Source organism: Hyperolius riggenbachi, chromosome 2 (assembly GCF_040937935.1).
Source record: "Hyperolius riggenbachi isolate aHypRig1 chromosome 2, aHypRig1.pri, whole genome shotgun sequence".
Lineage (NCBI taxonomy): Eukaryota > Metazoa > Chordata > Amphibia > Anura > Hyperoliidae > Hyperolius > Hyperolius riggenbachi.
This window is the reverse complement of record NC_090647.1, coordinates 474757919-474781581: the sequence shown is the minus strand read 5'-3', so window position 1 is coordinate 474781581 and position 23663 is coordinate 474757919. Positions and strand designations below refer to the sequence as shown.

General features: G+C 44.3%; 1 protein-coding gene across 2 annotated transcripts in view; it reads left to right on the top strand.

Annotated features, from left to right (window-relative positions):
- Nucleotides 1-2853: 2853 nt before the first annotated feature.
- SGSM2 (small G protein signaling modulator 2) overlaps nt 2854-23663 on the top strand; it is a 470219-nt gene continuing 449409 nt past the window's right edge. For both annotated transcript variants that reach the window (XM_068265983.1, XM_068265978.1), the window contains exon 1: nt 2854-3143. In XM_068265983.1, the coding sequence (XP_068122084.1) occupies nt 3087-3143 (57 nt within the window). In that variant the 5' untranslated portion in view covers nt 2854-3086. The remainder of the gene's footprint in view (nt 3144-23663) is intronic.

Sequence of the window (23663 nt, the reverse complement as noted above, 5' to 3'; positions counted from 1 at the left end):
GCTACAGTTTTTCCCTACGCAGCATCTTAGTAATTTCCATTCCAGCCATTATCTATGTAGAGGTTCGAACTTCCCTACTTTATTGTACTCTGATTGTACCTTTGCCATGACCCTGTTGTTCTAACTTTTTTTTGTTTTTGTTTGGGCTGTTTTACCTTTCAGTACTTTTATACCCTTATATATTTGTATTTTTGCAAGTGGCCCTCTTTGTTGCAACTGATACTTGTATTCATTTCATGCTAAAAAATCCCAAAAACTAAAATAGCAAAAAGGCGACATTGTTCTGCCTACAAGTTACACGAGTCTCTGAACAGTTGTTGCATAACTGAATTTTAGAGCATTTCTGAGATAATTCTCGAACTGTCAAAAATTTGATTTTCTTTATCAATTTCCATTTCAGACTAGCACTACTGACAGCAGGTAAGACACTTCATTTATGCCATAATTCATTCAGCAGACTCTGCCTGGAGTTTAAAGTTAAAAGCTTTCAATATCTTCTCCTCATCAATAATACAGTTATATGGAAGTACTGACTTTTTTTTTCTGAAAGGGCATATATATAATTCACAACCTATGAGGTTATTTGCCAAAAAATTCATTTTTATCTGATTTTATTCAAAGTGTTAGGCTCCTTTCACATTAAATCCAGTGTGTTGCATTGTAACAGACAATATCACACAATGCAATGATATTCCTATGGGGCTTTCACACTGAGTGCACTGCGGCAGGTTCCAACACAGTAATTCACATTAACCAGGTAACGTATGCGTTTACAGTGGCAGTGAAGCATACTTTCATTGTTCTGTATGCTTCACTGTTTAGTTACACTGCATGTCTAATGGTGTGACTTTTCAGCAGCGATGTGACTTTATCGCAATGCAACCTGCAGAGAGCGAAAGGAGCCTTTAGGCTGGATTCACAGTGGTGCCTTGCATAACGAACGCATTAAAGTGCAACTGTAGTGAAAATAATATAATGAATAAAATTGCTTATTTTTTACAATATTAATTTGTACATTATTTAGTCAGTGTTTGCCCATTGTAAAATCTTTCCTCTCCTTGATTTACATTTTGAATTTTATCACTGGTGGTGACATCTTTAGTTCTGCCAGGTGATCTGTATGGAATGTTCGTTTACTGAGAGTTCTATGCATAGAGGGAGAAATTGCCGAAACCAGGAGCCCCATAGCAGCAATGTAATACAAGGGTAATTCGGGGCTCCGGCGGTTGTGAAAACTCGGAGGGGGAATAATATTTAACGCCAACGGGAAGTTTTGCAGCAGCAGGGAGAGCCATCATTCGGCTCTCCTGGCGCCCAAATCACTGGCAACGCATACATATGTACGCAAAATTGCTTTTTTTGGCAGTTGGAAAAGCCATTATTTCCCACAATGCAACAAGGTTCACAGACATCAAACTGTCAGGGCCAAGGTCATGACATCACACTGTACAGCTGTACAGACCCCCTCCCCCCATGATCTATTCCAGAAAAGGTAAAGAATTATTGTGGAAAAGGAGGTATCAGCTACTTATTGTAATGAAGTTCAAACCTTGGTTAAAGTTCCTCTTAAAGGGAACCCGAGGTGAGAGGGATATTGAGGCTGCCATATGTATTTCCTTTTAAACAATACCAGTTGCCTGGCAGTTCTCCTGATCCTGTGTCTCTAATACTTTTAGCTATAGACACTGAACAAGCATGCAGCAGATCAGGTACTCTGACTGAGCTGACTCAGGTTTTACTGTTTTAGGCATATGCTTGTTCCAGGGTTTTGACTCAGACACTAATTATATGGGGACTACACAAAGGAGAAGGTGGTTGCTGTATGTGAAGGTGGATGGCAGCACAAAACAATTGCCCTATGGGGCAAAATTATAAATCTGTCCAGGGACACACTATAGCTAGTTTACGCAGGCGAAAGGGTCAGCTAGGCTGCAGGGTATTGCCGCTAGTAGAATATTGCTACAATTAGTGATATTCTACTGCTGAATTCCGATAGTAAAATATAGGTAATGATTACCAATATTCAATATTTTACTATGGCTAAACCTATCCCTACTCTCACACAGAACTGTGCCCTGGTGGTGCCTAACCCTATGTCCCCCTGGTGGTGCCTAACCCTTAGAACCCGCCGGTGGTGTGTAACCCTAAGACACCCCCTTCCCGATGGTGCCTGACCCTACCCGCCCCCTACTCTAAGACCTCCCCTGCTGCCTAATCCTAGCCCCTTGAACCCCTAACCCCCCCCCCCCCCCCCCCAACCATAGTTCATACTCTACCATAAAGCCCCGCTATGCGGCTAGGGTGGTACATTTGTGTTTTGCCACAAATCCCAGCTTTTACAATAGGCACCTATGGCATTGCCTTTTTTCCATAAGGGCTCCTGCGCCTTTTTTATCTGTCCCAACCATAAGTATAAGCAGCATTATGGCTTTTATTTTACATACTGGAGGTGGCATGCCAGTTTTTATAAAATGTGGCACAAATCAGGGCAAGTGTCCCATTTTAAGTACATAATGCACCAATACTTTAAATTCTCCATTAAAAGAAAACAGATATTTTAATAATTTTACTACTGATAGATAGTTAAAGGAACAAAAAAACAGTCTAATTATATGAATGTCAAAAAGAATACAAAATGTATAACTGCTAAAAAGTATGCAGCACTAAGGAGCTCAGTTTGTTCTGGGCATAAACTGGTTAAGGCAATAAAACCTCATCTCCTCCATCACGACATCCCTCGCCAGTGAGGTGAGGCTGTAGCAGAACCCCTCCCTTCCTCCCTCCTCTCCAGCTGTCAATATAGGTTGGTTGCCATAGATACGCCTGGGACGCGGTCTGCCCGTTTGAAGAAGGCAGAGCTGCACACTAGGAGGAGGGGATCTGCGCCGACAAAATGTGACGTCACTGCGAGTTCTGGGGAATGACAGCAGCATCAGCAGTAGGGGGAGCATCATTGACAAGAAGAGAGCATCACCCACAGTGCAGCAGTTCTCACAATTCCTGGCTAGGTGCTGCTGGGTGACAGCCGAGGCTGCTAAGGATAAAACATCGTCTCTTGGCATTATCATCCCAGCTGTGCATCCACAATGAGCTGCTCAGATGACAGCGTCAAAGAGAAGCTCCTATGGAACGTCAAGAAAGAGGTACGTGTACCATTACTCACGTGTGCATATGCATGCATTGCTTGTGTTTAGATACACTTCTATACTAATAATGCCTATCTGCTCATCACATATTCCCTTCTGTACATAGATCTGCAGACACCAACAAGAGGGATAGGCAAGGTGATCTGTGCCTGAGGCTTAGCCAGCAGCATGTATATTACATACATGTATTCAGCATGTATGCATCATTGCCAGAAAGATGTGTACATCTTGCAGGGGGCTACATGTCTCTACAGATCTTTGTGCATGTATAATGCCCAAACTGTTATACTTGAGGCTGTCATAATATTATTTATTGTTAACCAAACTGAAAAATATCTTTCTCCTTTTTTTTAGATTATTGGTCATCATATGTTACAATTATCAATATTTAATTGTTCAAATAGTTTATGTAGAATCTTGTGTTTGTAATGGCACATAGATCATATTAAAAAAAAACAATCCATGATCATGAAAATAGTAACATATTTCAGTGACACTGTGTCCAAATATTGGATTCATTTGTTTGGCACTCTGTAACCGGCTTATGTGTCCACAAATACATTCATTCTGTTCCTTTTTCTTTTTGTTTACAGCAATGGCTGGATATGTTGCCTGATTATAGGGGTGGTTTGGTAATCATTTTACATTATGTCCATGCCATATAAAAACAACTGCAAATTCTATATATGTAGGATTTAATCTGCTATTTTATATTACTTTGTAAACACTTAAATCTATACTTATATACTTGTTGCAGTTTTTTAAGTATTACAAAAAAATGCTACACATATACGGTAACTGTGGTTTGATGTTCGGTAAATATCTCTGTTAGAAACAGTATAGACAGTGATTTGAAAGATGAGGGATGTACAGCTGTTGCCTACAGCAACCAATCAAATTCAGTGTTTCATTTTCTCAGTGCAGGTTTGAAAATAAACTGTTAAAAGTAATTGACCGCTTCAGCCATCATCCTTCTTTTGCCACTCCCTTAGTTTTTTTTTATAGATCATTGCTAGTGATTGCCTTGAATGATTTCAGGAATGGTCGATACATTCTTTGCATGCCACATCTTTAAGCAGATTTATGTATTTTTGAAGAGTTTACAAATCAAAGGCAGGAATCCATAACATCAAGCATTTCAGAGAAGGAGGGAAAGACTGATCCATGAATGCAGTTTAATGCTCTTTTATTTCTTGTTGAGTATAAATGCTATTCTCACAGGTGGCCAGATGGTGGGATATGGGGACAATCCAAAGATTGCCTTCTTTCCTGGAATCAGGAAGATTAAACTAGTTAGCCTGAACATGCCTTTCAAGAAGGACTTCACGGTGGATTTTATTATTGTTGTATAGGGTGCAAAGTCGTAACTATGGAGGGGCAAGAGGGACATATGTCCCCGGGAGCAGCACTTTGAGGGTGCTCCCACATGTGTGAGAAGCGGTTTGTTGACTGTCTGAAGTGCCCCTACTCCTCTACCTCCTTCTGTAGAGGAGTGTAGAAGCATTAACAGCAGCAGAAAAAGCGAGGCACATCTGGCTATCTATAGGGGGCACATCTGGCTATGGGGGCACATCTGGCTATCTATAGGGGGGGGGGCACATCTGGCTATCTATAGAGGGGGCACATCTGGCTATCTATAGGGGGGGGGCACATCTGGCTATCTATAGGGGCCACATCTGGCTATGGGGGCACATCTGGCTATCTATAGGGGGAGCACATCTGGCTATCTATAGAGGGGGCACATCTGGCTATCTATAGGGGGGGCACATCTGGCTATCTATAGGGAGCACATCTAGCTATAGAGGGGCACATCAAGCTATCTAAACGGGGAAGAGGGTCACATTTGGCTACCTAAAGGGCGTAACATCTAGCTATATAAAGAGGGGCACATATGGCTATTTAAGCGGGCCCCTCTGGCTATCTGAAAATGGGAAGGGGCACATTTGGCTATCTAAACGGGAGGGGGGGGGGGTTGCACACATAGCTATCTATAGGGAGGAAGGGGGCACATCTGGCTATCTAAACAGCATTTGTACATTTGACCCCACCCATGTCCACAACCACATTTTGATGTGTGGCCACGCTTATTTTGTCCAGAGGGAGGTGCAAAAACTGTCTTTATCTGCAGGTGCTGAAAACCCTATCTACGCCTCTGAGGGGGGAGACAGTGTATTCTGTATTCTACTCATTCATTTACAAGATTTTTTAATGTAGGTTGTCATTGGGCCCCTTAAGGGCCTTTCGCACAAGCAGCTGACCGAATATGTTCACAGACTGTCATCTGCTCCTGTTTACTTGTCATGTGCTTGCAGGCATTCAGTACGGGTGGTAAGTTAGTGCCCATCCCATGCATGTACATGCCACTGGGTTGTAGCTGCCTGCTAGTCATGACATGTGGCGGTTTTCTACCGTAACTGCACTGCTTGTCAACCACTGACACGTGGTTACAAACATTTTTTTTTTAAATCCTCTATTTTTAGGTGACAAGAGTTTTGCATCCCTTACCTGGATCACATCACAACATAGTGGGGACGCTGAAGGTTTAGCAGACTTGCAGCAGGTGTTTGCACGCATGAACTCACAATGAGCTGTCCTGGATTCATTGTAGAAAGCTATTGCTGTGATCAGAGCAGGATCATTCATAAGGGCCTGAGCCCATTGACGCATTTGTATCCGCTTCTGTCCGCTTTTTAGCATCTCTAACATTGATGTGTAACTGAAAAGCGGACACAACTGCACCAGTGGGCTCAGGCCCTTAGACAACTTAGGCAGGTGCCTAGTGGGTGTCAGGGCACCCGACTGCCAATCTCGGTGACCCCTCTCCCATCTCAGGTTACCAAAAGGACCAAAGGGGGGAAGCAAAAATTACTGCCATGCCTAAGGCCCAATTTCAGCTTACTCCATCTCTGGCTATGATGAGAAAGGGCCATAGAATTGTGTGCATTACTCTGTACCATTCACCCTAGTTCAGCTTTACCAGATGACGTGAGTTCTTCAGTGTTCTCCAGCCTCAGTAAATCAACGGCCATTACTGACCCATTCAAAAAAATGCCCTGCGGTGTACTCAAACACTTATACACAATATCATAGTTTATTCAAGGATTTCATAAAATGATCAAAATTAACAATCGTTAATTGTTGTGATGCATCCAGTGTGATTGATTTCATCCACTTAAATAGTCAAGTTATTAAATACATGGTGTATACAATACACTAATATAATACAATTGTGACAGAATTACAGAACTGGGAAGGAATCATTCACACTCGCTCTCCTTGGACAATAATTTTACCATAAACATCAGATCGCAAGTACACTAATGAAATCACAAGTTCAAATCTGGGCCAAGACACAGCAGGATAGTGGTTGCAGGCAGTGTCGGGCTGGGCTGTGGTAAAGCTGAAGAAATTCACTTGCTGACCAAGCAGCAGTAATCATGTGTTGCTGCTCACAGTGAAGAGCTGCTACAGGTTTCTATTGATAACATATGATTTCTGCTGCTTGACCAGCAGGTGGGTTTCCTCAGATTCATGCCAGCCCAGTCCAACACTGGTTGTGCGGGTTTCATTGACCACTCTGGTTTCCTTCCATATACCCAAAAAACATACTGGTAAAGTTAATTGGCTCTCTCAAAATTGTCCTTAGACTATGACTATAGCAGGGATGAGAAGAATGTGATACCCTCTACAGCAGTGGTCCTCAAACTACGTTGCTGAAGGGATTGAGTCCCAATCCGTGTGGAGGACAGTAATTGTGCGGGTGTACTCATACGCTTTATTAAAGTTGGCTAAGGTGGCCGATAAGACCGCCTCATCCGATAATCAGGCATGTGTACAGTGGCCCCCGACCGCCGCCTCGCAAGCGATCTACCAGGCGAATCAACTTGGCTGAGCTATGGCCAACTACATTGTGTACGCCATTTCAACACCCAAAGTCACACACGTTGTCCCTCCGCCCTTGGATAGCAACAGAACACATCGTCAGCTATATAGCTGACTTTGCTCCTGTACAGCCTGACCCTGTGATGTTGTGACAATTATCAAAAATGTGTATGCACCTTAGCATCAGACTTTGTGCAGTGCTGTGGAAGATGCCAGTGCTATTCAGTCACACAATAATAATATTTACAATATAGAGTTCAGGTGAAGCAAGGACCTCATGTACACGGTAAGAGACACAACTACAATTCATGTGGCTGAAAACCATAAGCATGCTCTCATCTTTACAGATTTGAGTGTACAGCACAACAAATGGACACATTTAATGCATTGTAAGTGGAGACTCCCTCTCTCTCTCTCTCTCTCTCTCTCTTTGAGCTGAACAACATGATGTACCCTGCATATGCTTGTTGAGAATACCATGACCTCTTCTGTAGGTTCGTGTGACCAGTGCTGTCACTGCGTGCAGGAGAAGGAAGTCTTATAATTCTATCAGAGCATATAGGTAGGATGCTGCAATACACAGCACAACACCACCGCAGGCTCTGCATCTCTTACTTCAGTAACAATGATCTCTGTTATACTGTCTTCCATTATAATGCTCCCTGTTAAATCACCATTCATTAAACTGCCCTCAGTTGCCGTGTATAGTACCTTTCATTATAGAGCCCCAGTCTTAGGTTCTGTACACACTACAAGTCAAAATGGCCTTTTTCCCCATTTTCCCCTAATTGGAGCCAATGCAAAAATGGAGATTTCAATAGATCCCATGTTTAACACAGGATTGATTGACATCTCTCTTTTACTAGTGAATCTGGTGGATCTGCTCCAGTAATCAGGATGTGATCAGAATGTAAAGTCCCTAACTGCATGATAATCTACTGGTGTAGATGCGTTTTCCGCAGACTATATGCTATAGAACTCTGATGCATGTGTGCTCCGGCTAACTGGCTTCTGGACTTTGTGAACCGAGCCTTAAAGAAAAACTCAAGTCAGAAGAATATGGAGGCTTCCTTATTAATTTCATTTTAAGCAATACCAGTTGCCTGGTGGTCCTGCTGATCTATTTTGTTTCAAAAGTGTATGAATAACACTAGAAACAAAGCATACAGCTAATCTGTCAGATTTGACAATAATATCAGAAAAACCTGATCTGCTGCATGCTTGTTCACGCTTCATGGCTAAAAGTATTAGAGGCAGAGGATCAGCAGGACAGCCAAGGCAACTGGGATTGCTTAAAGGACTTCTGTAGGGGGGTAGGGGGAAAAAGAGTTGAACTTACCCGGGGCTTCTAATGGTCGCCCGCAGACATCCTGCGCCCGCACAGCCACTCACTGATGCTCTGGTCCTCGCCTCCGGTTCACTTCTGGAATTTCTGACTTTAAAGTCGGAAAACCACTGCGCCTGCGCGGCCATGCCCTCGTTCCCACTGTGGTCACCAGGAGCGTAATGTGTAGGCCCAATACATTCTGTGCCTGTGCAGTACACTTCTGGTGATGACAGCGGGAGCGAGGACACGGGCGCGCATGCGCAGTGGTTTTCCGACTTTAAAGTCGGAAATTCCATAAATGGACCGGAAGCGGGGCCGGAGCATCAGTGAGTGGCTGCGTGGGCACAGGATGTCTGCAGGGGACCATTAGAAGCCCCAGGTAAGTTCAACTCTTTTTCCCCCATCGCCCTACAGTAGGCCTTTAATAGGAAATAGATATAATAGCCTCCATATCCCTCTCCTTTAAGGTACTTATTAATGATACAGTCTTGATTATACAATCTTACCAAATGCATTTAGTAAAAGAGTGGATATAATTTTGAAAGGATTCTTCTGCTAGTCACTCATAGTTAACAGGGTTAATATTGCCAATAAACCATAAATACTTACAGTTAATTAATGGTCCCACGCCAGTATCCTCCTGAATTGTCACACACCACTATCCACTGGATTGCTTGATTGAAGATCTCTGACGGACAGCACTGGTCACGTGACTCTCTGCCACCGACACTTGCCCTAGCAAAGCATCTTTAAATGTGTTGACGAGACTCCCAACTGGTTCCTTAACATACCAATGGGAATCCTGCTCAGGGATCATTAATTAAAGGTCGGCATTTATGGTTAATTAAGAATATTAAAGGACTTGTCATTTTATTTCATTTTTAACTTTGTGGTAATGGGTAAGAGGTCCATTAGTACTCCTATACTCACTCATTCCACTTGGGGGGCAAACACCGGGGGCCCCCTTGTTAAAGGGGACTCTCAGATTCCACCATAAGAACCCCAGGGCCCCACAGCCTCCTATGCACAGGAGGTGAGGAGGAGCCCCTTGTCTGTAAATTGGATAAGCACTATGGGGGTTAGGGAGAGGCTTTGCTGCTCCTCTCTTCCAGAGCGCCCCCATATCATGGACCATGCGGGCTAGTATAGTTTAGGGTGCGGAGCTCCACGCAGTCCCAACTCTGAATTATGGCTATACCAGCTGGTATGGGTGACAAGGGGTTAAAGAGGCTTAAAAGGCAGGACCCCGCATCATATTTTTTAAAAAATGTAGTTCTTTAATGCAAATAATACCTGTATTTGCCACTTGCCAAGGATCGTCATACAGCAGTATTGCGACTGTACAGCTAGCCCCAGCAAAAGTGTTGCAACTATCCCCATGGCTGCTCATAGGATAAACTCATAGAATAAACGCCTTTAAATGACTTTGGAAGCTTTGTATACGAAAAGCCAGCATGCTGGAATTCTCGTGTTTAATTTTTGAGTAGCTGGATTGAAATTATTATTACTGAAGCGCAGAGATCTAAGCTGGATTCCTCCAGGCTGCTTGCATTGATCACAGAGTCTTCATTTTCCTTTCCGTCCCAATACTGCAGCTTCTTTCAGCAAAGCAGATTCTAATGTAAAATCTCTCAGCTGTTAACATATTGGAAAACTGTATTCGGATGACAGCAGAGTAATTGTGACTTGCGGTCTTGCAGCCTGGGAGGGGTTGGGATATGTTGCACAGATGACTTGCTGGTTATCTACCTGAGCAGGGGTGGGGGTTTATTATGACATTGCAGCCACACTTTGTGCTACTACTGCACTTGTTAGGAGACTAGAGCATCCAGCATTTATTCTGCCTTGTTCATTTTCTGCATAATGTAGCTAGAAATCTGAAGCAGCATAACCTATAACATGAACCTGTCAGTGGCGTAGCTAAGGAGCTATGGGCCCCAGTGCGAGTTTTACATTGGGGCCCCCCAAGCACTCTATACATAACAATTAATACAGCGCACCAAAACTTGCCAAGGAAATCCACGGTGTCAGAGGTGCAAGAAGGGAATGGGGAACAGCTTGTTATTGATTATTATCATTCAAAGCATCTATAGAAGTGATCATTACAAGCACAGGACCAATAGAGAGCTAATACTGTGGTTGAGGGAGGGCCCCACTGGCTCAAGGGTGATCCCTGGGGTGTTCGAGACCTCTGCAACCCCTATTGCTACACCACTGCCTGCCACCCAAGTCCGTATTGCTTATATAGCTATAGAGAAAAACAGTCTGCTGCACAGAATCAGTGCAGCTGTCAGCCAGAGGCTTCCTGACACAAATTTGGATAGAGAATAACAACTTACTGAAATCAATATGCTGCGTCCGAATTGTGGGGGAAAATCGGACGGCAGCATTTTTTTAAAATTATATATTATGTTTGCGATTCCTCATAGCCATGCATGGCACAACTATAGGGAATCGCATGTGTACACGCATCAACAAAAGTGCCATCACAAGTGGACATGGGTCCTAAGAGCCTGAGCCCACTAACACAGCTGTGTCCGCTTCTGTCCGGGGGGTGTAACTACAAATCATGGGGCCCCCAAGCAAACCTTTGATGGGGCCCCCTTAAAGAGAATCTGTACTCTAAAATTCTTACAATAAAAAGCATACCATTCTATTCATTACGTTCTCCTGGGCCCCTCTGTGCTGTTTCTGCCACTCCCTGCTGCGATTCTGGCTTGTAATTGCCAGTTTTAGACAGTGTTTACAAACAAAAGACATAGCAAGTGATAGGCTGAGAGTAGCTCAGTGTGTGAGTCATACAGAGTGTGCAGGGGGCCTGGAGAGGGTGTATATAGCTTCTATCCAATCACAAGCAGCACAGCACATTCCAGCCTGACTGCCTGAGCCCGACAGATGAGAGAAGATTAGATCATATAACAGAGATAACACAGCCACTGTGCAACTAGGAAAGGCTGCAGTAAGACAGAGCACATTAGAACAGGTATAGAAACTTATAGGATAGAAGAAATAAGGCTGCAAATTTTGTTACAGAGTCTCTTTAATATGCACAACCCTTTCCTTGCCTCCCTTGGAGACCCTCACAACATGGGGGTTTATCATACAAGGGTCATAAAACAAGTGTGGACATTAGGAGCGTCACACCCATAACATGTGTAGCCACAAAAAAATCTTATCTGGAGTATGACAGAAAGGGAAGGTTAGTGGTTGTGGCTCTCCTACACCTCTGAGACCCCCACAGTTGCAGGTGCTGCTCCCCCCTAGGTACCCCCCTGGTGTTGCTGAAATGTGGACACAACTGCGTCAGTGGGTTCAAGCCCCTACTTACTGCATAAATATGCCACATTTTCCCAAAACTGCTTGCAAAAAAAATGCAGTTTTCATCTATGACTTCCGGTAATTTTGTATAGGTCTTATATGTCTGTAGACTAGTCCGTTATCAGCAGAACTGATGTGCTAATGAATCAGACTTGCAAGTAATCCTGTCCTGCCTTGTTTCCATAGGAAACATAGACCTTTCACTCTTCTCTGCACATCAAAGGAAAGTGTCCAGGCAGCAGGGAGAGCGGGAGCAGCTTCCTATCAGTGCAATCATGTGAGGGAAAGAGAAAGTATCTTCTTAACTATTTCAGGCAATTTTTTAAAGAAGATTATTTATAGTAGCTATGGTAGAGTGTCAAATCATTTGGAAGGGAATATGCTGTTGTAATTCTGCTTCTAAGGGTCAGTGTACTTACTGCATGAATATGCCACGTTACCTCAAAACAGCTCCCAATAGAAAATGCAATGGCAACTGAAGATGTCTGAGACCTCTCTGCAGGGCCAGGACAAAGTTCTTTAACACAAGAGATGTAGATTCCAGAAAGTGCACCCTCACTCAAAATGTGCCCGCCCAGTATAGGTAGCAAAAGTGCACCCTGTATTAAGTAGGTCCCCATCAGTATAGGTATACAGATGTGTCCCCAGTATTAGGTAGCCCCCCCCCCCCTCCTCCTCAGTAGAGATAGCAGGTTGTGCCCCCTATTCCCAACCCCGTATTAGGTAGCCCCCTCCCCATTATAGATAGCAGGCTGTGCATCCAGTATTAGGTAGCCCCTCCCCATTATAGATAGCAGGATGTACCTACAGTATTAGGTAGCCTCTCTCTCTGGCATAGATAGCAGGATGTGCCCACAGTAATAGGTAGTTAGGTAGCCCCTTCCCCCATGCAGAGTATTCAAAGTTACTCACCTTTCAACACTGCCATGATCCCTCTTCAGCCTGTCACAGTGTCTCCTCTCTATGACTCCCTCCAGCGGCGCATATAATGAGAGACACCACTAGAGGGCATCATAGAGAGGAGATGCTGCGACAGGTTGAAAAGGGACTCTGCCCATGCAGAGAGGTGAGAGTAACCGTGGGATAATTTCCAGCTTAAAAAGTTCGGCCATGGGCTTTCCTTTTTTTACTGCTTTTTTTTGCGAATGATGATGATGCAAGCAAAAGACCCAAACAAGTGCGTGACAATGAAGCTGTTCATAACGTTGGGTCGCCAATCTACAGCTGAGTTTGAAAAAAGGGAAAGAGACAAATGAATTTCTAGGGAGCCAGAGGGAACCTAGGCGAGAGCAGCACAGATTATCCCAGCGGGCATCACTGCAGAGTAGTGCGGTCGCTGAGCTCACAAGCATGTCTGAGTGGGAATGTTCTCAGCTAACGTTATTAGCCACTAGGCCACTAATGGTTGATAGAAACGTTCTACACATCTCTAGAGATGAAGCCTGGTCGCACTTGAGGCTGCTGGCTGCACCTGCTGTTCCTGTGCTAATGTAGGCCAGTAATACACAGTATGGGAAGAGGGAGGAGGAAGTTACAAAATACAAAGTTTATTGATGGTATTTTCATTCAGAATTTTCTGATGACGGTACATGTGTATTGCTGTTCAGGAATATTGCGGGATCTTTTTTTTTCCTGTAGACAGATTTATTTTGCTTCTCAAAAGTAGTTCTATGGCCTTTGTGGCCTGAATTTCCTCCTGCTTGGTGCCCTTTAAGACTTCTCTGGCTTGTCTAATCCGGTGTTTTGCATCCATCACTGGATGGGGAAGTACACAGCGTCCAGCAGGCTAATCAATATTTCCCTGTGCAATCAATGCAGGAGGAGTGCAGTAATGACAGACAACAACAGAATAGATATTCTTATCCTCCCTTCTACACCTCATAGACTAAAAGAGACAGGACAGTCATGTGAGCTGTGTATTGTTGGTTATTGCAGTGCTACCCAAGAAGAGAAGAAAAAAAAATGATCTACAGGAAGTACAGATTTTGCATATGGTGAGAGCATTTCTTCTTAAAGTCACTGTCCAACTGAAATTGAAACTTAAAGAGGACCTAAACTCTTCCACAGAAGTAAAGGAAAACCCAGGGAAACCCACCCTGTTTGTAGGTAGAGATAATTCTCCTTGAAGCAGGAAAAAAGAGCACAGGAGCTCTTTCAGAAAGAACAGTGCCGCCATAGTTGCCTATTATAAAAGCCACAATTAGTGGCAAAGAAAGGAAATTTGGGCGCATGGCTTTTATAATGGCCAAGATATGCAGCACACTAGGGAAATATTGGCTCCTGCAGGTGCTAATTAACCACTTGAGGACCTAGGGCTTTCTACCCCTTAAGGACCGGCCACTTTTTTTCCATTCAGACCACTGCAGCTTTCACGGTTTATTGCTCGCTCATACAACCTACCACCTAAATGAATTTTGGCTCCTTTTCTTGTCACTAATAAAGCTTTCTTTTGGTGCTATTTGATTGCTCCTGCGATTTTTACTTTTTATTATATTCATCAAAAAAGACATGAATTTTGGCAAAAAAATGATTTTTTTAACTTTCTGTGCTGACATTTTTCAAATAAAGTAAAATTTCTGTATACATGCAGCGCGAAAAATATGGACAAACATGTTTTTGATAAAAAAAAACCCATTCAGTGTATATTTATTGGTTTGGGTAAAAGTTATAGCGTTTACAAACTATGGTGCAAAAAGTGAATTTTCCCATTTTCAAGCATCTCTGACTTTTCTGACCCCCTGTCATGTTTCATGAGGGGCTAGAATTCCAGGATAGTATAAATACCCCCCAAATGACCCCATTTTGGAAAGAAGACATCCCAAAGTATTCACTGAGAGGCATAGTGAGTTCATAGAAGATATTATTTTTTGTCACAAGTAAGCGGAAAATGACACTTTGTGAGAAAAAAAAAAAAAAGTTTCCATTTCTTCTAACTTGCGACAAAAAAAAAATGAAATCTGCCACGGACTCACCATGCCCCTCTCTGAATACCTTGAAGGGTCTACTTTCCAAAATGGGGTCATTTGTGGGGTGTGTTTACTGTCCTGACATTTTGGTGGGTGCTAAATTGTAAGCACCCCTGTAAAGCCTAAAGGTGCTCATTGGACTTTGGACCCCTTAGCGCAGTTAGGCTGCAAAAAAGTGCCACACATGTGGTATTGCCATACTCAGGAGAAGTAGTATAATGTGTTTTGGGGTGTATTTTTACACATACCCATGCTGGGTGGGAGAAATATCTCTGTAAATGACAATTTGTTAATTTTTATAACACACAATTGCCCATTTACAGAGATCTTTCTCCCACTCAGCATGGGTATGTGTAAAAATACACCACAAAACACATTATACTACTTCTCCTGAGTACGGCGATACCACATGTGTGGCACTTTTTTGCACCCTAACTGCGCTAAAGGGCCCAAAGTCCAATGAGTACCTTTAGGATTTCACAGGCCATTTTGAGAAATTTCGTTTCAAGACTACTCCTCACGGTTTAGGGCCCCTAAAATGCCAGGGCAGTATAGGAACCCCACAAATGACCCCATTTTAGAAAGAAGACACCCCAAGGTATTCCGTTAGGAGTATGGTGAGTTCATAGAAGATTTTATTTTTTGTCAAAAGTTAGCGGAAAATGACACTTTGTGAAAAAACACAATTAAAATCAATTTCCGCTAACTTGTGACAAAAAATAAAATCTTCTATGAACTCGCCATACTACTAACGGAATACCTTGGGGTGTCTTCTTTCTAAAATGGGGTCATTTGTGGGGTTCCTATACTGCCCTGGCATTTTAGGGGCCCTAAACCGTGAGGAGTAGTCTTGAAACGAAATTTCTCAAAATGACCTGTGAAATCCTAAAGGTACTCATTGGACTTTGGGCCCTTTAGCGCAGTTAGGGTGCAAAAAAGTGACACACATGTGGTATCGCCATACTCGGGAGAAGTAGTACAATGTGTTTTGGGGTGTATTTTTACACATACCCATGCTGGGTGGGAGAAATACCTCTGTAAATGGACAATTGTGTGTAAAAAAATCAAAAGATTGTCATTTACAGAGGTATTTCTCCCACCCAGCATGGGTATGTGTAAAAATACACCCCAAAACACATTGTACTACTTCTCCCGAGTACGGCGATACCACATGTGTGGCACTTTTTTGCGCACTAACTGCACTAAGGGGCCCAAAGTCCAATGAGTAACTTTAGGATTTCACAGGTCATTTTTGTTTCAAGACTACTCCTCGCGGTTTAGGGCCCCTAAAATGCCAGGGCAGTATAGGAACCCCACTAATGACCCCATTTTAGAAAGAAGACACCCCAAGGTATTCCGTTAGGAGTATGGTGAGTTCATAGAAGTTTTTATTTTTTTGTCACAAGTTAGCGGACATTGATTTTAATAGTTTTTTTTCACAAAGTGTCATTTTCCACTAACTTGTGACAAAAAATAAAATCTTCTATGAACTCACCATACTCCGTACGGAATACCTTTGGGTGTCTTCTTTCTAGAATGGGGTCATTTGTGGGGTTCCTATACTACCCTGGCATTTTAGGGGCCCTAAACCGTGAGGAGTAGTCTTGAAACCAAATGTCGCAAAATGACCTGTGAAATCCTAAAGGTACTCATTGGACTTTGGGCCCCTTAGCGTACTTAGGGTGTAAAAAAGTGCCACACATGTGGTACCGCCGTACTCAGGAGAAGTAGTATAATGCGTTTTGGGGTGTATTTTTACACATACCCATGCTAAGTGGGAGAAATATCTCTGTAAATGACAATTGTTTGATTTTTTTACACACAATTGTCCATTTACATAGAAATTTCTCCCACCCAGCATGGGTATGTGTAAAAATACACCCCAAAACACATTATACTACTTTTCCTGAGTACGGCGGTACCACATGTGTGACACTTTTTTGCAGCCTAGGTGCGCTAAGGGGCCCAACGTCCTATTCACAGATCATTTTGAAGCATTTGTTTTCTAGACTACTCCTCGCGGTTTAGGGGCCCTAAAATGCCAGGGCAGTATAGGAACCCCACAAGTGACCCCATTTTAGAAAGAAGACACCCCAAGGTATTCTGTTAGGTGTATGGCGAGTTCATAGAAGATTTTATTTTTTGTCACAAGTTAGTGAAAAATGACACTTTGGGAAAAAAACCAATAAAAATTAATTTCCGCTAACTTTTGACAAAAAATAAAATCTTCTATGAACTCGTCATACACCTAACAAAATACCTTTGGGTGTCTTTTTTTCTAAAATGGGGTCACTTGAGGGGTTCCTATACCGCCCTGGCATTTTACAGGCCCAAAACCGTGAGTAGTCTGGAAACCAAATGTCTCAAAATGACTGTTCAGGGGTATAAGCATCTGCAAATTTTGATGACAGGTGGTCTATGAGGGGGCGAATTTTGTGGAACCGGTCATAAGCAGGGTGGCCTTTTAGATGACAGGTTGTATTGGGCCTGATCTGATGGATAGGAGTGCTAGGGGGGGTGACAGGAGGTGATTGATGGGTGTCTCAGGGGGTGGTTAGAGGGGAAAATAGATGCAATCAATGCACTGGGGAGGTGATCGGAAGGGGGTCTGAGGGGGATCTGAGGGTTTGGCCGAGTGATCAGGAGCCCACACGGGGCAAATTGGGGCCTGATCTGATGGGTAGGTGTGCTAGGGGGTGACAGGAGGTGATTGATGGGTGTCTCAAGGTGTGATTAGAGGGGGGAATAGATGCAAGCAATGCACTGGCGAGGTGATCAGGGCTGGGGTCTGAGGGCATTCTGAGGGTGTGGGCGGGTGATTGAGTGCCCTAGGGGCAGATAGGGGTCTAATCTGATAGGTAGCATTGACAGGGGGTGATTGATGGGTAATTAGTGGGTGTTTAGGGTAGAGAATAGATGGAAACACTGCGCTTGGGTGGTGATCTGATGTCGGATCTGCGGGCGATCAATTGGTGTGGGTGGGTGATCAGTTTGCCCGCAAGGGGCAGGTTAGGGGCTGATTGATGGGTGGCAGTGACAGCGGGTGATTGATGGGTGGCAGTGACAGGGGGTGATTGATGGGTGGCAGTGACAGGGGGTGATTGATGGGTGATAGGTGATTGGCAGGTGATTGACAGGTGATCAGTGGGTTATTACAGGGAAGGACAGATGTAAATATTGCACTGGCGAATTGATAAGGGGGGGTCTGAGGGCAATCTGAGCGTGTAGGTGGGTGATTGGGTGCCCGCAAGGGGCAGATTAGGGTCTGATCTGATGGGTAACAGTGACAGGTGGTGATAGGGGGTGATTGATGGGTAATTAGTGGGTGTTTAGAGGAGAGAATAGATGTAAACGCTGCGCTTGGGTGGTGATCTGATGTCGGATCTGCGGGCGATCTATTTGTGTGGGTGGGTGATCAGATTGCCCGCAAGGGGCAGGCTAGGGGCTGATTGTTGGGTGGCAGTGACAGGGGGTGATTGATGGGTGATAGGTGATTGGCAGGTGATTGACAGGTGGTCAGTGGGTTATTACAGGGAAGGACAGATGTAATTAATGCACTGGCGAATTGATAAGGGGGGGGGGGGGGGGGTCTGAGGGCAATCTGAGCGTGTGGGCGGGTGATTGGGTGCCCGCAAGGGGCAGATTAGGGTCTGATCTGATAGGTAACAGTGACAGGTGGTGATAGGGGGTGATTGATGGGTGATTGATGGGTAATTAGTGGGTGTTTAGAGAAGATAACAGATGTAAACGATACATTTGGGAGGTAATCTGACGGCGGGTTTGCGGGCGATCTAATGGTGTGGGTGGGTGATCAGATTGCCCGCAAGGGGCAGGTTAGGGGCTGATTGATGGGTGGCAGTGACAGGGGGTGATTGATGGGTGATAGGTGATTGGCAGGTGATTGACAGGTGATCAGTGGGTTATTACAGGGAAGAACAGATGTAATTAATGCACTGGTGAATTGATAAGGGGGGGTCAGAGGGCAATCTGAGCGTGTGGGCGGGTGATTGGGTGCCCGCAAGGGGCAAATTAGGGTCTGATCTGATAGGTAAAAGTGACAGGTGGTGATAGGGGGTGATTGATGGGTGACTGATGGGTAATTAGTGGGTGTTTAGAGGAGAGAATAGATGTAAACAATGGATTTGGGAGGTGATCTGATGTCGGATCTGCGGGCGATCTATTGGTGTGGGAGGGTGATCAGATTGCCCGCAAGGGGCAGGTTAGGGGCTGATTGATGGGTGGCAGTGACAGGGGGTGATTGATGGGTGATTGACAGGCGATTGACAGGTGATTGACAGGTGATCAGGGGGGATAGATGCATACAGTACATGGGGGGGGGGGGTCTGGGGAGAATCTGAGGGGTGGGGGGGTGATCAGGAGGGAGCAGTGGGCAGGGGGGGGATAAAAAAAAATAGCGTTGACAGATAGTGACAGGGAGTGATTGATGGGTGATTAGGGGGGTGATTGGGTGCAAACAGGGGTCTGGGGGGTGGGCAGGGGGGGGTCTGATGGGTGCTGTGGGCGATCTGGGGCAGGGGGGGTAAAAAATCAGTGTGCTTGGTGCAGACTAGGGTGGCTGCAGCCTGCCCTGGTGGTCCCTCGGACACTGGGACCACCAGGGCAGGAGGCAGCCTGTATAATACACTTTGTAAACATTACAAAGTGTATTATACACTTTGTATGCGGCGATCATTGGGTTAACATCCCGCCGGCGCTTCCGCATGGCCGGCGGGATGTTGCGGCGGGTGAGCGGCGCCAGGCGGAGGCGGAGGATCGCGTCACGGATGACGCGATCGCTCCGCCCATGCCCCTACAAGGACCGCCGCCAATTGTCAATACGGCGGTCCTTGCGGGGTGCACTTCCCGGCCGCCAATTGTCAATACGGCGGTCGGGAAGTGGTTAACGGTATTGATTGCAAATTTCGATGCCCGATAGAATCCCAGGCACGGGGCTTGTGGAAATGCAAAAATGTCCGCAAGCCCTGGCGCCCAGGATTCTGTTGGGAGTCAATATTTTCAATCACCACCGCTAATTAGCACCTACAGGCGCTGAAATTTACCTTGTTTGCCACACATCGCAGCGCCACTCGGGTGGGGGGGGGGAGGGGGGGTTAGCGTTAGGCACCACCAGTAAGGGGTTTAGGGTTAGGAACCACCGGGGGGGGGGGGGGGTCTTAGGGTAAGGCACCACTGGGCGGTTTTACTTTCAGAATTCAGTAGTAGAATAACGCTAATCTTAGCAATATTCTACTAGCGGCAAGCCTCTGCGCCCTTTTTTCCAGGCACTTTTTTGTACATGTATGCAATTCTTCTTTATCTGCTAATAATGAGCCACTGTAATTTGAGCTGTCATCTCTGTCTGAGCTGTGCCAAGGTTTGTGCCGTTAAGACAGGCTATATGAAAACACTGGGGATTAACCCTATATGTGCTTCCATAGAACCAGGAAGTATTTACACTGCAGCATCTTTGAGAAGCTCTGTAAGCTGCTACAAAGAAATGTTTTTGTTTTCTGTAAAAGTTAGTATGCCATTGCTTATCTTTTAGAGTGGGGAGGAAGTCCAGGGTTTAGGTCCACTTTAACAATTTAATTAAAACTGCCCAGGGGGTTTTAATTTTGGCATTGCTATAATGCTGCAAGGGTGGGCATAGGCTATTCTCCTGTCCTCTGACTTCATTTATTGCAGCCCCTTCCATGTTCAGCTGCCTCTTCCATGTTTAATGCCTATGTGCTGCAGCCCTTTTCTCCCACATATAGCTAGCTGGTTGGTACCTTCCCCCTTGCGAACTCCTTTTCTATATGCAGCGCAACAAACATTGCCTCTCATGTCCTGTCCCCATTTGCAACAACTCCCATAGGCCGCAGCCCATGTGGCCTATGTAGGAATCCGTCCCTAATACTTGAATGAAGTAACGTGTACATACTGTTAATTTATAATATATCTTAATAATATATTCCAAGCATGCCTTTTGCTAAAGCAGTTCTTCCTCCCAGTTTACACTTGTGCTAATTGCACATTTGCAAAAATACATTCATCGCGCATACATTGAAAGTCAATGGAGAATCGCACTTGCATTTGTGTTTTTGCACCCGTGAAAATACATACTTCTTAATACCGTCCGACGTTTTGAGATAAGAAAGAGGGACATTTAAGCCACACCTCTGCCACTTCTCTAACCACACCCCTGGCATACCCCTAGTTATGCATACCATAAAGATTTCATAAGAAAAATGTGTTATTCTAACATTCAAAACACACTGGTCCTGTCTATCCTGGTTAATGTTCCTTCATATTAACATTGGAAAATAAGAAATATATGAATTTAAAGGATGGGGATAAAATTTTGAGTCAATTAAACATTTTTTCAGTAGAAGAATACACAGATCTGTACATCAGTCCTGAAAGAGGGACAAATAAGGTTGAAAGTGGGACAGAGGCACAGGGTTCCCAAAGAGGGACTGTCCTTCCAAAAGAGGGACAGTTGGGAGCTATGCTTCTTGCTGCTCAAATTTGCCCATACGTGATTTCCCAATGACTTTTATTAGCTTATGGACTGTGAGTGAAGAACACATACAAATGCAAAAACTGCAAGCAAAAAAGGTTCATGTTTCTGCACTGATAAGTGTGAACCCTGCCAGGATCAGCTTTTATACCTATACTGATGAGTTCACCCAGAGGTTGTGCGGGGTTGCGGGAGAGAGGAAATGGGTTACGTTTTCAAACGCCCACAACTGGGCTTCATGGAGTGGTGAATTATCATGATGTGTCAACAACATCTGTTTGTTTCATTAGTTTGCCTCTGCCAGACAGATATGAATAATAAAATAATGCCGTTGTTACCGATCATTTCTGCAACATCAGTGACAAACAATTGCAGACTGAAAATATTTCAATGCAAGTGAAGTGGCTGAAAGCCAGAAGTCTTTGAGAGCTTGTGCTGGGGATCAAGAGCTAAGGCACCGCTGTGTTCACAGAGCATTGTAATTCCCCAAACTAATTCTGTATTCAGAAACATTCTCCTGCGCAAGTGTCTAGATTCTCCGAAAGGGTAGAAAAGAGAGATGATGAGCCAGAAGCAAGACTCAGGCAGGATCACAGCACACAGGGGGAGTACAGGTGTGTGGAGGTGGCAGGTGGGTGCAGGGAATGTACACGTTTGTACTGTAGATGACACCAGCCAATTAACTTATCTGTATGTTTTCGGGATGTGGGAGGAAACCTGAATGCCTGGAGGAAACCCGTACAGACATGGGGAGAACATACAAACTTCATGCAGATAGTTCCCTGGCTGGGATACGAACCGAGAATTAGAGATGGTCGGAAATGTCAATTTCTGATTCCGCAGAAATTCCGATTTCCGCCAGTGCCGATTACCAATTTCACGGATTTCCGATCGGTTTACGATTTCCGAGTTCAGATTTCCTATTTCCGAGTAGTGTTTTTTTTAGGGTCATTTTTTGCATTCTCTGATTGGCCAAATACTTCCGAGTTGTTTCTGCATTCTCTGATTGGTCCAATGCTTCCGAGTTCTGTGATTGCGCTAAAATTACCGAGTTGTGGTAATGCAGCATTTCTACAGAAATCCGATTTCCGAGTTCGGATTTCCGATTTCCGAGTAGTGTGTTTTTTTTTGTAATTTTTTGCATTCTCTGATTGGCCAAATATTTCCGAGTTGTTTCTGCATTCTCTGATTGGCCCATTGCTTCCGAGTTCTGTAATTGGGCTAAAATTACTGAATTACAGTTCTGATTGGAAATTCGGATTTCCAATCAGAAATTTGGAAATTTAAATTCCACGAAATCCGAATGAGCATCCATACCGGGAATCCAGTGTTGCGAGGTGAGAGTGCTGCTAACCACTGTGCCGAGGTGCTGCCACACCATGCTGGTATTGGCTATGTTACCATGCTGGTATTGGCTATGTTACCATGCTGGTGCTGGCTATGTTACCATGCTGGTGCTGGCTATGTTACCATGCTGGTACTGGCTATGTTACCATGCTGGTATTGGCTATGTTACGATGATGGTATTGGCTATGTTACCATGCTGGTATTGGCTATGTTACCATGCTGGTATTGGCTATGTTACCATGCTGGTATTGGCTATGTTACCATGCTGCCAGCATGGTAACGTAGCCAATACCAGCATGATGCTGGTATTGGCTATGTTACCATGCTGGTATTGGCTATGTTACCATGCTGGTACTGGCTATCTTACCATGCTGGTATTGGCTATGTTACCATGCTGGTACTGGCTATCTTACCATGCTGGTATTGGCTATGTTACCATGCTGGTACTGGCTATGTTACCATGCTGGTATTGGCTATGTTACCATGCTGGTACTGGCTTATGTTATAGCCAAGCATCTGCCTCCAAATCAGCTGCAGCAAAACAAACTGCTCCAACTTCTGCAGGCCTGGAGGATTGCTGGCCTGGGGTCTCTCACAAGGTAAAATAGACATTCAGTAATGAAATTATTATACATGTGTATACATCCGTGAGAGAGGCGTAGATAAATGAATTATCTCAAATTTACATAATAACAGCAGATGGTAAATATCTTGAAAAAATGTGTAGATTCTGTTTCGCGTTCTGTGATTGCGCTAAAATTACCGAGTTGTGGTAATGCAGCATTTCTACAGAAATCCGATTTCCGAGTTCGGATTTCCGATTTCCGAGTAGTGTGTTTTTTTTTGTAATTTTTTGCATTCTCTGATTGGCCAAATATTTCCGAGTTGTTTCTGCATTCTCTGATTGGCCCATTGCTTCCGAGTTCTGTAATTGGGCTAAAATTACTGAATTACAGTTCTGATTGGAAATTCGGATTTCCAATCAGAAATTTGGAAATTTAAATTCCACGAAATCCGAATGAGCATCCATACCGGGAATCCAGTGTTGCGAGGTGAGAGTGCTGCTAACCACTGTGCCGAGGTGCTGCCACACCATGCTGGTATTGGCTATGTTACCATGCTGGTATTGGCTATGTTACCATGCTGGTGCTGGCTATGTTACCATGCTGGTGCTG